The sequence below is a fragment of the Humulus lupulus genome, chromosome 5 (assembly GCF_963169125.1).
Source record: "Humulus lupulus chromosome 5, drHumLupu1.1, whole genome shotgun sequence".
In the NCBI taxonomy this organism is placed as follows: domain Eukaryota; kingdom Viridiplantae; phylum Streptophyta; class Magnoliopsida; order Rosales; family Cannabaceae; genus Humulus; species Humulus lupulus.
In genome coordinates, this window is record NC_084797.1 from 227,124,024 (window position 1) to 227,138,774 (window position 14,751).

The window sequence follows — 14,751 nt, forward strand, 5'->3', positions numbered from 1 at the left end:
GTTTTGGGGGTTGGCTTTTGGTTGAGGCGGGCCGTGGCATAGGATCATGGGGCCGCGACACTTAGTGTGTTTTTTGGACTCCAAGGAGGTTTTAGGCTTGGGAATCCAAAAGTTAAGCTCGGGATGGATTTTATCACCTGGATTGATAGAATTCAAGGTCCCGAAGACTAGAATTATGACCCAAAGTTTAATGGATTAGGACTTGATGGATGGATGTTGTTGATGCGTTGTGACTAGGTTTTCAGCGAGGCTTGGACTAGGGGACTGTGTTCGGGATATCAGTGCTTGGAAAGCTCGGGACATAGGTAAGAAAATTGTTGTACCCGTAGAGCAGGGCGAGGCCCTATAGTTTGTGTTGCAGGGCACGGACCTATATGATTGTGTTGCAGGGTGTAGCCCCCCATTGATTATGTTTATACGTGTTTTAAGTATTTTTTTTTAATTATGCTATGTGTGCATATATGCGAATGAACGGTAAGAGCCGGGAACGGCGAAAGCTGAGAATGGCAAGGCCGAGTACGGCATGGGGCCGGGAGCAGCGTTAAACATGCGGAGTGCGAGTTGCTAAGGTGAGACCCTATAGGATACCTGGGATATCCTCACGGTGTAGACCGCGAACCCAGGGCTTGGTAAAGCGCCTGGGACGGCATGACCGTATGTGTTTAGCCTGTTGGCGGTTTTGTTATGTGTTAATTGATGGTTATGCATATGTTATTTGCTTGTGTGGAGTTTTCTTACTGGGTTTCGGCTCACTGGTGCTCTATGGTGCAGGTAAGGGCAAGGGGAAAGTCGACCAACCATGAGTACGGAGACTGTGAAGCGACGTGTATATGTTTGGCCTGCCTGGCTGCCACGGCCAGGGGTATTTTTGGGAGATGTTTGTACTAAACTTGATTTTGTCGTTTAGTCGACTCTAAATACATTTTTGAGTTGTAAATATTTCTAAATAGTACTTTGGGATCCTAAATGTATATCGCTTTAAAATTTTCAATGGATGATTGTAATGCCCCAAATTTCCTAATAAGGTTTAGGACCTTGATTAGGAGGTCGGGAGGGCCATAATTGGTTTATTGTGTTATTAAATGATAATATGCATGTTTAGGTGTATTAAATATGCATGTGAACCTATTTTTGAGTAATTGGGTGATTTTCATATTTTAGCCATTTCAGGCATATTTGGCATATATGTGATATGTGTGTGGTGCTTTATTATTGTTTGGTTATGCCAGGGTTACTCAGCACGAGACGATCCTAGGAGGTAAGCTAGTGGGAAAGTCACAATGGGATTTATGCTTGACTTGGAGTAAGTCAAGGGGTATTTAGAGCATTACCGGATTATTGGGTAATGGGAATCAATATTTGTTGATAAATTGGGAGTTAGTAAGATCAGGGGGAAATTATGGAGGTTTTGACTATTTTGCCCCCGGGGATGTTTTCGGGACCCCGAGCGTTAGGATTTTTTTGAGGCTACTTAAGCTTGAAGTAACCTTTTAAGAAATAAAAAAGAACGTTCTCTCTCCCTCAAAGTTCCATTTTCGTCTCTCGATCGCATTTTCAAAGGAAACTTGAGTTTTAAGACTCAGATTCAAGCGAGGATTGAGGCATAGCGATCCTAGGAAAGATTAGCAGCTTATTAACCGGAGGATTTAGTTGGGAAACTACTCAATCAGAGGTAATTCAAGTTTTAAGTTCTAAGTTTTTAAGCTTGAATTGGACTTTTTGTTTTGATGAGTTTTTAATTGAATTGAAGCTTGGGTTTTATGGGTTTTGGATCATTGGGATGTTTGGGAACTTTGATTTTTGAGTTTGGAGATGTTTGGATAGGTTTTAAAAGGTTGAAAATGGGGAAAAATGGCTGGTCCGAGGTTGGGTCGCGACCCTGTTCTTGAGTGCTGCGGCCCAGGCTTGAAGAAGCAGGTGGAGGTTCTGTTTGGCCTGAGGGCCGCGGCGCTTGCCAGGAGGGCCGCGACGATTGATGTCATTTTTGGCCAAATTGATTTTTTGGTTAGGGGAACTCAAACCTTAGGCCTCGGGATCGTTCCTACTACCCGATTTAGTGGAATTTGATGTCTCGGAGGCTAGGTCTTGGTTCCGGTAATGGTTTTAGAACTTGAACTCATTGGATCACCATTTGTGGTTGTGACTAGGTTATCACTAGAGGCTTGGACTAAGGATTGTGCTTGTGGCTTGTTTATTGGTAACCTGTGCTTGGATCAAATGTAAGAAAACTGCACCCTATGTATATGACACGCATGATTATTCTTGATGCATGTTGGATGTCTAAATGTGACATGCATGGTTATTCTTGATGCATGTTGGATGTTTAAATGTGACATGCATGGTTATTGTTGAGGCATGTCAAGTGATTAAATGTGATGCATGTGTTGCACGAGAAACATGTGATTAAGGCATGCTATGAATATTGAATATGAGATTGTTCAGAGCTTGAGCCTCTGTGTTTATGCATGATCCTAATTATGCTAGAAATTTTTAAGTAAGCATGTTGAATGCCCTGTATTTGGATATTTGAGATATGATATATGTTTGGTAGCATTGCTTACTTGTGTATGGCACTTACTAGTCAGGGTCGGCACTGGTCGCGTATTACTGACCTGAGAGTCAGAAACGGCATAAGCGTCATGAACGCAGGGCCGATAAAAGATTAGATCTAATCGATATTAGCGTTGAATGACTCTAGGAGCATTAATGTTGGACCGACCCTAAGGTCAATGAAAATTATAAGCGCTTTACTAGTCTAGGACTAGTTACTCAGAGCCAGGGCCAAAGGCCTAGGTGACTGTTTGTCACGTGGCTAGGGAGCGGAATCCCATGGTTGTGACCCTATGGTCATGCGATAAGTTATATTGGTGACTAGTTCATCGAACACCTATCTTGTTTAAGCTAGTGAAATTATCACTTATCTACAAAGCCCCGGTGACCCTATCGTCACTTGGCTAAGGGAGCGAAATCCCATGTTAGTGACCCTGTGGTCACTCGGTAGGTTTATGCTGGTGATTGTTTCACCAGATACCTATCTTGTTTAAGCTAGTGAAATGATCACTTATTTATAAAGGGAATGGAACCCACCTTAGTGACGATTACAACTGTCACTCTTCTATTTGGGGCTAAAAGCCCGGGATGATTATTATGATCATCGGTTGATGTTGTATATTCATCATTACATGAACTCATTTGCCTGCTTGAATAGGGCTATATTTACTAGGCGTGTGCCTTATGATTTGATGACCTGGTATTGTTGTTCATGAGCATATTGAGTTTTCTTGCTGGGCTTTGGTTCACAGGCGCTATGTGGTGCAGGTAAAGGCAAAAGAAAGATGGACCATCCTTGAGTTAGAGAGCTTAGGTGACGATGTGTACATATGCAGCTGCTCGACCGCCACGACCGAGGGTTGAAAGAGGAACTAGGGTTAAACCCTGTTTTGCAGCTTAGATTGGCTAGTTGTATATATTTTGTTGTAATAAATCTTTAAATTATATTTTTGGGATCCCAATATATACAGTAAACGTTCTAATGAGATTCTGATAGAGCCTGGCTCTTGACTATATGATTATATGCTGTGTGAATATATATATATATATGAATGTGATCATATGATTACCTGCTCCATGAATATATAGATGTGATATATGCATGCCGGAGTTGGAAGCATGAGGAATATTGGAAGAGCAGGGATTATGATTGATGTATGAATTCCATGGGCATGTTTATAGCACTGCAAGTGGTTTGTAAATGTGGTGTGGTAAGATTGTTCCCATGGGGAAAGTTCTTGATATGCTCATCATGATTAATGGGTCAAGTTATTGACTGCAAATTCAATTAGCAGGTGTATATCCAAGGCAGATAATGAGGCCTGGTGGTGGTTATACAGAGGTTGGGAATTACAGCCAGGGTTTTAGTTCTTCATCTGCTCCTATAAATTTTCAGCAGATATTCACAGATTTGCAATCAAGATTGCAGAGGCAGGAGGAAGAGATTAGGTGCTTGAAGCAACATCAGAATCTGTTGGGGAGCACTTCTTCCTTGGTTATGCCAGGAGTGGCATCGGCTTTGGCTCAGCTTAGGGTTGAGAACAGATGGGAATTTCTCTGTGGAAGATTCCAGGAGTATTACCCTCCAGTCTTCGAGGGGGGCCTAGATCCATTCAGAGCTGAGCAATGGATGGGCATGATCAGTTCCATTCTTGACAGTATGGGGCTAGTGGGTCACAATAGGGTGATATGTGCTACATGTGTATTGCGGGATGATGCTCGGACGTGGTGGGAAGTAGTATCCCAGACACGAGATACAACTGTGATGGATTGGAAAGAATTTAGGCAGCTGTTTAATGAGAAGTATTATTGTGATGTAGCCAAGACTGCTAAGATGAAGGAGTTTGTGAATCTCGTTCAGGGAAATTCAACAGTAACCGAGTATGTTAACATATTTGATGGGTTGGCCAAGTTTGTTTTTGACATGGTACCCACAGCTGTAACTCGGAAGGAAAAGTTTGTTCAGGGATTGAATCCATTAGAGTTGCCCAGTGCATGAAATCTCTACCTATGCTCAGGTGGTAGAGAAGGCTCTTGTTGTTGAGAGCATAAAGGATGAGAAGAAGAGTGCTAGGGAGCACGGAGCTCGGATAGTGGTACCTTCACTTATTGGAGCAAGCAAGAAGGAAAGTTGGAAGACTTATCTAGTATGTGCTCGGTGCAAGAGACGTCATTTGAAGGGGTGTGGACCAAAGACATATTTCTTATGTGGAATGGTTGGGCATATCATAAGGGATTGCCCAATTTGAGAGACGGATGAACAAAAGGGGATGGACAGCTCGACTCCAGCTAGAGTGTTTATTCCAAGGCAGTCAGAGACTGAGACTAGTTCCTCAGGGGTGGTAGATAAGTTTTCTAGTTCTGATTTTTAAGTTATGCTGACTGGTTTTGGTGCCATGCTATTCCTTTATTTGTTGCATATAGAGGGGCATAAAGAGAATATGTTGATCACATGGTTATGTTGTGATGGGAAGGTGGTACTGTATTGGTGACTTAAGAGATGAGTATGGTTATAATGAAAATGACTCATCAGTGATTATGATAAAGTTGGTTATGACTGACTTTAGGTTGATCTTGGATTTGGATTGGTTAAGTAATTATGGGGAAATGCTAAATGGCAAGGAAAGGATAGTAGCTCTTAGGCTTGAGAGTGGGAAGCCTTGAGACAGTTGGCACTATGCATAGATTTGGTATGCTGATGACACATCTATATTGAGAGCTAGAGTTTTATTGCAGGGGGGTGCATAGAACTCTTAGCTAGTGTGGTGGATACCACTTAGATTGTGCCAGTGGGATCAGGACTAATTGGATTGGTTTGTGAGTTTTTGGAGGTTCTTCCAAGGGATTTTCCAGGGTTTCCTTTATGTGAAGAAATAGAATGGAGATTGGATTGGTGCTAGGAATGGAGTCAGATTTAGGGCACTGTTTTGAATGGTTCAGCAGAGTTGTAGGATTTAAAGGCTCAGCTAGTGAGTAAGATGGTATTCTCTAAGGTGGATCTTGGATCTGGTTATTACCAGCTAGAGATTAAGGAGAAGTATTTGTAGAAGACTGTTTTATATCAAATAATGGCATTGGGAGTGCTGAGTAGGTTTTGAGAATTTGTTTAATGCCAAGTGTTTGTGAATTAGATGAACAAAGGATTCAAAGGTTTATTTGAATGGGATTTGTGATCCTCTTGGACGATGGTATTGTGGTGTATTCTCAGCGAAAATTAGCCAAGGTCAAGGAACGCCTTAAGGGCAGGAGTTTCCTTGGGTGGTAAGAATATTACAGGTGCTTTGTGAAAGAGTTCTGAGTCTTTTTGCAGATCAGAATCAGTTAGTAGGTGGTTGTGACACCTTAGTGACAGAGAAAAGTGATTGGTTATGCAACATGTTGGTTAAAGTATCTGACCAGAACTAGAATAGAGTTTCTGGTGGGCCAGATGGCAAGTTTTATGTTTAAGATTATTATCTCAGAGAAGATAAAAAGGAAAAACAATTAAGTGAACCACAAATAGGAAAGATTGAGTGGAAAGTCTTAGCTGGATTAGCTAAGGGTGTTACAGTGTCAGATATGAATTTATTATGGTATAAGGATCGAATGTGGAATCCGATGGACACTGAGATTAATTGGGAGATTCTGGATGAATCTCATGCTATTCTATTATTCTCTTCATTCAAGCATCATGTCAGTGTATCAGAGTTTGAAAGCTTTATAGTGGTGGCCTGAGATGGAGAGGGGCATAATGGAATACGTGGTAGAGTTCTTAACCTGTTAGCAGGTCAAGACAGAGTATCAGGAATCAGTGGGCCATCATATCCTTTGAGTATTTCATAGTGGAAATAAGAAAGCATCGCGATGGGTTTCGCGGTGGGGTTGTCCAGGTTAGTGGGTCAGCATGAGTTGGCATTGGGTCATTATGGACCAGTTTTCCAAGTGAGTTCATTTCTATCAGTAAGGACAAGTAATACAACTGATCAGTGTTCAGATCTCTATGTGAGAGAGATAGTGCGCCTTCATGGAATTTAAGGTCTACCTTATCAGATGAAGACTCTATTGTTACTTCTAGGTCATGGAAGGGTTAGAGAAGGCGATGAATATATAAATGGCATTCAGTACAGTTCATTATTCTCCGGCTGATGGTAAATCAGAGAGAGAAATAGAGTTATCCAGTGTTGGAAAGGTTCCTTATGAGATAAGGTATGGTAGAGCATGTTTGTCACCCATTCATTGGAATGAAATGGGTGACATGTGATATCTGGATTTTGATGTGGTTCAGGGGACCATTGAGATTATTAGAATTAGAGCTTGGATGTTCACCTCTCAGAGTAAATGGAAAAGTTTTACTGAATTGGAAAGCAAGAACATAAAGTTCTAGGTAGAAGATTGTATCTTCCTTAAAAGTATCACCATGGAAATGGGTGAGGAGTTAAGGGCAAGTTGAGCCCTAGAATAGTATAACAGTTTGAGTCATGGATATGACTGGTTAGGTTGACTTTGAATCGGCCTTATCTTTGGCATTGTTAGTTGTATACAGTGTATTTTGTATTTCCATGCTGAGGACATGGGTTGAAAGAAACTCATGAGTTGAGTTATGAGAATCTGGGAATTTGAGGCTAAGATATCCTGTAAGGAATAACCAATCCAGATATGAGACAGAAAGAATAAGGTTATGAAGAACAAAGTTATACCTTGGGTTAAGGTATGTTGCAGAAATAGTGAGGTCAAGGGAGCGACCTGAGAACTGGGATCAGTTGTGCGGAATTGATACTCCGGGCAGTTCAGATAAATTTCAATGACGAAATTTCTGTAAGGAGGGGATAGTTGTAATACCCCAAATTTCCTAATAAGGTTTAGGACCTTGATTAGGATGCCCAGAGGGCCATAATTGGTTTATTGTGTTATTAAATGATAATATGCATATTTAGGTGTATTAAATATGCTTGTGAACCCATTTTTGAGTAATTGGGTGATTTTCATATTTTGGCCATTTCGGGCATATTTGATATATATGTGATATGTGTATGGTGCTTTATTATTGTTTGGTTATGCCAGGGTTACTCAGCACGAGACGATCCTAGGAGGTAAGCTAGTGGGAAAGTCACAACGGGATTTATGCTTGACTTGGAGTAAGTCAAGGGGTATTTAGAGCATTACCGGGTTATTGGGAAATGGGAATCAATATTTGGTGATAAATTGGGAGTTAGTAAGATCATGGGGAAATTATGGAGGTTTTGACTATTTTGCCCCCGGAGATGTTTTCGGGACCCCGAGCGTTAGGATTTGTTTGAGGCTACTTAAACTTGAAGTAACCTTTTAAGAAATGAAAAAAACGTTCAGAACGTTCTCTCTCCCTCAAAGTTCCATTTTCATCTCTCGATCACATTTTCAAAGGAAACTTAAGTTTTAGGACTCGGATTCAAGCGAGGATCGAGGCATAGCGATCCTAGGAAAGATTAGGAGCTTATTAACCGGAAGAATTAGTTGGGAAACAACTCAATCAGAGGTAATTCAAGTTTTAAGTTCTAAGTTTTTAAGCTTGAATTGGACTTTGTGTTTTGATGAGTTTTTTATTGAATTAAAGCTTGAGTTTTATGGGTTTTGGATCATGGGGATGTTTGGGAACTTTGATTTTTGAGTTTGTAGATGTTTGGATAGGTTTTTGGAAGGTTTTAAAAGGTTGAAAACGGGGAAAAATGGCTGGTCCGAGGTTGGGCCGCGACCCTGTTCTTGGGCGCCGCGGCCTAGGCTTGAAGAAGCAAGTGGAGGTTCTGTTTGGCCTGAGGGCCGCGGCGTTTGCCAGGAGGGCCGCGACGCTTGATGTCATTTTTGGCCAAATTGATGTTTTGGTTAGGGAAACTGAAACCTTAGGCCTCGGGATCGTTCCTACTACCCGATTTAATGGAATTTGATGTTCGGAGGCTAGGTCTTGGTTCCGGGAGTGGTTTTAGAACTTGAATTCATTGGATCACCATTTGTGGTTGTGACTAGGTTATCACTAGAGGCTTGGAGTAAGGATCGTGCTTGTGGCTTGTTTATTGGTAACCTGTGCTTGGACCAAAGGTAAGAAAACTGCACCCTATGTATATGACATGCATGATTATTCTTGATGCATGTTGGATGTCTAAATGTGACATGCATGGTTATTCTTGATGCATGTTGGATGTTTAAATGTGACATGCATGGTTATTGTTGAGGCATGTCAAGTGATTAAGTGTGATGCATGTGTTGCACGAGAAACATGTGATTAAGGCATGCTATGAATATTGAATATGAGATTGTTCAGAGCTTGAGCCTCTGTGTTTATGCATGATCCTAATTATGCTAGCAATTTTTAAGTAAGCATGCTGAATGCCCTGTATTCGGATATTTGACATATGATATATGTTTGGTAGCATTGCTTATCTACAGAGCCCCGGTGACCCTATCATCACATGGCTAAGGGAGCGGAATCCCATGTTAGTGACCCTGTGGTCACTCAGTAGGTTTATCCTGGTGATTGTTTCACCAAATACCTATCTTGTTTAAGCTAGTGAAATGATTACTTATTTATAAAGTGAACGGAACCCACCTTAGTGACAACTGTCACTCTTCTATTTGGGGCTAAAAGCCCGGGATGATAATTATGATCATCGGTTGATGTTGTATATTCATCATTACATGGACTCATTTGCCTGCTTGAATAGGGCTATATTTGCTAGGCGTGTGCCTTATGATTTGATGACCTGGTATTACTGTTCATGAGCATATTGAGTTTTCTTGCTAGGCTTTGGTTCACAGGCGCTATGTGGTGCAGGTATAGGCAAAAGAAAGATGGACCATCCTTAAGTTGGAGAGCTTAGGTGACGATGTGTACATATGCAGCTGCTCGACCGCCACGACCGAGGGTTGAAAGAGGAACTAGGGTTAAACCCTGTTTTGCCGCTTAGATCGGCTAGTTGTAAATATTTTGTTATAATAAACCTTTAAATTATATTTTTGGGATCCCAATATATACAGTAAACATTCTAATGAAACGTTATATCTTAACCAAAAATTTTAATCCCCAAACCGCTAATCTTGCTTAGTTACACGATTTTGGCCAAATGACTCGGTTAGCGAGTTTAACTCTATTTATAAGGCACACTGTAATAGTTCATGGAGTTTAGGGCGTTACAATGATTATATTTTCAAATTGTATGACTTTTATTACGGTTTAGCTACACTTTTAACCTAAAACCTCAATTAGTGAGTTAATTACACATTTTAAACTCACTTAGTAACTGCTGTAAGGAAATAGAGCGTTACACTAGCACAATAGCTAACTGACGCAACTTGTTACTATTACATATCAAGATCATAAGACTTTAAGATTGAGATACTCATGAGTGCGGATTTAGTGATAAATCTCAAAATGTATCAAGCCTATTTTTAATTAACAAAAACACAAATAATTAATGTATCAACTAAAACTGAACAAAAAAAAAAAACAAATAATTAATGTATCAAGCCTATTTTTAATTCATACACTTACCAAAAAAAAACTATTAATCTATAAATTTTTATTATTATCATCTTAAAACTAACTTTTCAGAATAAAAAAATAGTAATTTATTAAATAAATGTATAATGCATACAAATTCATTGTAAAAAATAATTGTATTTATATATGCTGAATTAAGAATTCGTATATTATTTTTTAATTTACTTTTTAAATATAGTAGCAAAAGTTTTATTCTTTTTTTTATGTATATATTTATTTTTTTGACAATGTTTTAATTTTTTAGTTGTATTTGTTTCCTTGTTTTTTTTTATAATATGCATCAGTATTAATCTAAATCTTAAGATATATGTATATGTAGGGTTTATATTTTTTGGGATTATGTGTTTTGTCCTATTACTTATTTAGACTCTGTGTTTTGACAAATTACTTTTTGGACCTTATATTTCATAAAATAGCTCAAATAGAACTCTAACCCCGATTTTGATTAAAAAAATTTCAACTGAAATCATAAATAATTCACCAAAGAAACAATTTAGAGCAAAAATAAAATCATTCTGCTTAAAAACTGTATTGTTATATTCAATTTTTTTTTTCTATCAAAATTGAGTTTATAGATCTATTTGAACCATTTTACAAAATATAGGGTCCAAAAATAAATTTTTTAAAACACAGGATCCAAACAGATAATAAAAAAAAATAGAGGGTACAAAAAAATATAAACACATATTTTTATAACTTATAACCTTAAAATCTCTTTAGTCTTAGCTTTTCATTTTTTTTAATTTTATTTAAAAAAAAAATGAAACCAACGTTCTGTTGAGAACTAAAGCTCAAGCAAAATATATAATGTATATTACTATATAGAAATATTTTTGAATCCATACAAATCCGAACAAAATAATTAGATTTATATTGCATATTATAAAAGAAAACTTGAAAAAATATAATTAAAAAACACTGTCAAAAAGTAAAAATATAAAAATTATAATAAAAAAGAATAAAAGGATTAAAATATTAGTTAATATTATTTTAAAAAGTAAATTAAAAGATGAAATACATATTTTTAATTAAACATAAATATATATTTTAGTAAATTATTAGGGTGTGATTGGTAGGGGATTCAAAAACAGTTTTATTATTTTCAGATTTTAAAAAATGAAAACAGCAATGAAAACTTGATTGGCACACTTGTTTTAGAAAATAAAAAAAATCATTTTTGAAAACTAAGTTAAAATACTTCAGCAAAAGAGAAAACAACAAATTGTTGTTTTCTTTATTTTCAAATCATTTGATTTGAAAATAATTTTCTAAAATTATATTTTTGAATTAACTACCAATTAGCCCCTTAATGTTTTCAGTATAATCTTACTATTTAAAAAAAAAAAATTCTTGCTATTTTTCTTATAGTCTTGATTTTTTTTCTTTTGTCATTTTTACAAGTCAGTCTACTTTTTAAAATTTTTATCTATATAAATTTAGTAAAATAATTAATTATAAAATTATATAACAGAATATAATTTAATTCTAATTTACAATATATTTGCTAAAAAAAATCATTGATCAAATAAAAATTACAACAAATAAATAAAAAAATATTTTCACTTCAATTATTATTATACAAAAAATTAAAAATATATATATTACATATTCAATTTTTAGATTTTCTACCAAAAAATTATTCAATTTTATAAAACTAAAAAATAGTTAACGGACAATACATTCAATCACATTTTCATAAACATATTTTCAGACACTAAATCTAGATTCTTTTTTCAGAATCATACTTTTTCAAAATACAATTTTTAAATCACTAATCAATCGTGTCCTAAAAAAATATAACTTTAATATAAAAAAAATCAAAGTTAATGACAATGCAATATTGTTATGAATTTAATTAATGCAATATTATTAAATTTTAATTTATCAATATAATTAAATTTTACTTTCAGCTAAACCAATCACATATTCAGTTTCTGTTATATTTTCAAATTTAATCTCAATCACAGATTCAGTTTTTTAAAACTCAAAAGCAGTTTACTGACATTAAACCAATCACATTTTCAGAAACATGTTTTCAGTCACTAAATTCAGATTTTCATTTCAGAATCCCACTTTTCAAAAATACAGTTTTCTAATCGCGAACCAATCAGACCCTTAACTTTTTGTTCAGTTTTTTTTGGTGATTTTGTTATTAAGAAAAAAGTTAGTAATTTAAAGATAATAATATATTAATAATTTTTTATGTGGGTGAGTTAAATAAGTTTGATATATTAATTGTAAGTGTTTCCCTTTAAAAAAAAAAATTGTTAGTTTTTTGTTTTGTTCATTTTTCGTTTTTGGGGACAAAGGTGTTTTGGAAAACAATGTAATGTACAGTAGCATCATTAATTGAAATACAGGTGTCATTATCATATAGATATGGAGTAGACAGGAAAATTGGGCGGTGAGATTTTGGACGTACATAGTTTGATAAGAAAAGATAACAAGATGACATATGAGAAAACTGATCAGCTAACTCAAATAAAATTATTAGTGAGACATAAAAAATGGGTCTTTAAAATCTTAAGTTACAGACAAAAAGTTTTATAAAAAATATTATTGAAATATAGTACGGTTCACACGACGACGACGACGACGACGTCGACATGATGGCCATTTGTAATAAGGTTATGCAAGAGTTGGAACAGCTCGTAAGGGCTGAGCCATTTGTAAAGTGATGCCAAACTTATCGTTCATATCAACGTCGTCTTCTGGTTTAAGCCCATTTTCGAGCTTCCATTCAAAAGAGTGGATAAGGGTCCCCAACATTAATGGCAGCATCCTCATAGCCAAAGGCAATCCAGGGCATATTCTTCGCCCAGCTCCGAAGGGTATCACCTCAAAGCTCCTTCCTTTAACGTCCACTTCTGACCCTATGAATCTCTCCGGTTTGAACAAATCTGGCTCATCCCATATGTTCTTATCTCTGCCTATAGCCCATGCGTTGACAAAGATTTGAGCACCCTTTGGGATTGTGAAGCCGTTGATTTCGACATCTGTTTCGGCTTTACGAGGGAGCAACAATGGAACCGCTGGGTGTAGTCGAAACGTTTCTTTTAGCACGGCTTGTAAGTAAGGTAGCCGAGAAACGTCGGATTCCTCAACTGGGTTTCCTTTTCCGATGATTTGGCCGAGTTCTGCTCTGGCTTTGGACAGGGTTTCTGGGTTACGAAGCAGTTCGGCCATTGCCCATTGAAAAGTGGCAGCAGTCGTATCCGTGCCCGCTACGAACAGAACCTGCTTGATGAAATTCTCAAGTGAGAAAAAGGACAAATTGAATTGTTGAAACAAATATAAACCCAATACCAATTTAGAAATCAAAGCATTCAGCAGTGCGTAGGAATAGAATATTCTATTACCAGTAACAAATGCACGATCTGGTGTCTGTTGATTTCGTTGTTGTTTCCTTCCATAATGTCGAGAAGGGTATCCAAAACGTCATCGTTCTTAACGGACTTCGAAGATTCCCTTAGCTTCAACCTTTGGCCGATCACTCCTTCAATAAGTTCCAATATTCTACTTACGTGAATCTTCATGCGACGCCTTATACCCAAAGGGTCAATCTTCTTAAGCAACGGGAAGTAGTCACTCAAGTTTGGTGTCCCAGCCTCTTTCATGATATTCCAACTAATATCCTTAAAATCTCTAGCCAGTTCCGATTCCGAGTCAGCCAAATCGACAGAAAACATGGTGTTAGACAACAAATTAAGTGTCGTAGAGAAAGCTGCGCTGCCAATATCCACAGCTGCACCACTCAAGCTACTCTTTTCCATTTCCTCAAGAAGCTCCTTCACTTTCCTCCGCCTGAGTTTTTGGTTTGTATCCAAAACTTTGACTGCAAACAGTTGAGTGTTACAGATCTTCCTAAGATTTCTCCACAGGTTAGAGACCGGAATCCATGGAAGACCAACGCTCTCATGACCATGAACATAGAGCGCATCCGGGATGGTTCGGTTCGACAAGTACTGGTCATGTGTTTGAAGGACTTCTTTGGCCACGGCCGATGAAGAAACCACGATGGCTGTGACTTGACCAAGCTTGAGGCTCATCAAGGGGCCATGGAGCTTGGCGAGCTCGGCCAGGGACTTGTGGGGTTTGTCACCGAGTTGGTGGAGGTTTCCGATGACTGGTAATGGTTTTGGTCCCGGTGGAAGGTTGCCGGAACTGGGTTTGGATCTCATGATTGAATGAACGGCTTGGATGATTGCCCATGTGAGTATCAGACACAGAATACTACTCCACAACTCCATCATTGCTCTGTGTTGTTTTTTTCTTCCTCAATAATCCATGCCTTTAATACTATTGACTACTAGTACATTGAGGTTTTATCTAACCTATATCTTCTTTTATCAGTATTGTATTATATTTGCACAAACGAGTAGAAAAGTTCCAAACACGCCTTAAAAGATATTATTATTATTTCATTTTCAAAAGGGTGAAGGTATTATATTTTCACGTTGGATATAATATAAAATACAAGTGGATACATCTTATTATATATGATTTTGAGCAAAGCTAAGCCATGTGATGATATGAATATGATTAAAACATGGCTTTGTTGTTATTTGTTACTGATATTTCTTTATGTTTTGGTCAATTAATAACTTTTTGAAGCGTTGACTTTTAATAATTATTTTCAAGGCAAAAACAAGATCTGAGTTTGTTTGGTGTATAATTATGTTTGGATGTGAATT

General features: G+C 37.3%; 1 protein-coding gene across 1 annotated transcript; it reads right to left on the minus strand.

Moving 5' to 3' along the window:
• Positions 1 to 12,511: 12,511 nt before the first annotated feature.
• On the minus strand, positions 12,512 to 14,448 carry LOC133778291 (geraniol 8-hydroxylase-like). The gene is made up of 2 exons (XM_062218171.1): positions 13,417 to 14,448; positions 12,512 to 13,294 (listed from the first exon to the last, which is right to left on the minus strand). The coding sequence occupies exons 1-2, from the start codon at positions 14,308 to 14,310 to the stop codon at positions 12,686 to 12,688; spliced, it is 1,503 nt and encodes a 500-aa protein (XP_062074155.1). The 5' UTR covers positions 14,311 to 14,448; the 3' UTR covers positions 12,512 to 12,685.
• Positions 14,449 to 14,751: the final 303 nt, after the last annotated feature.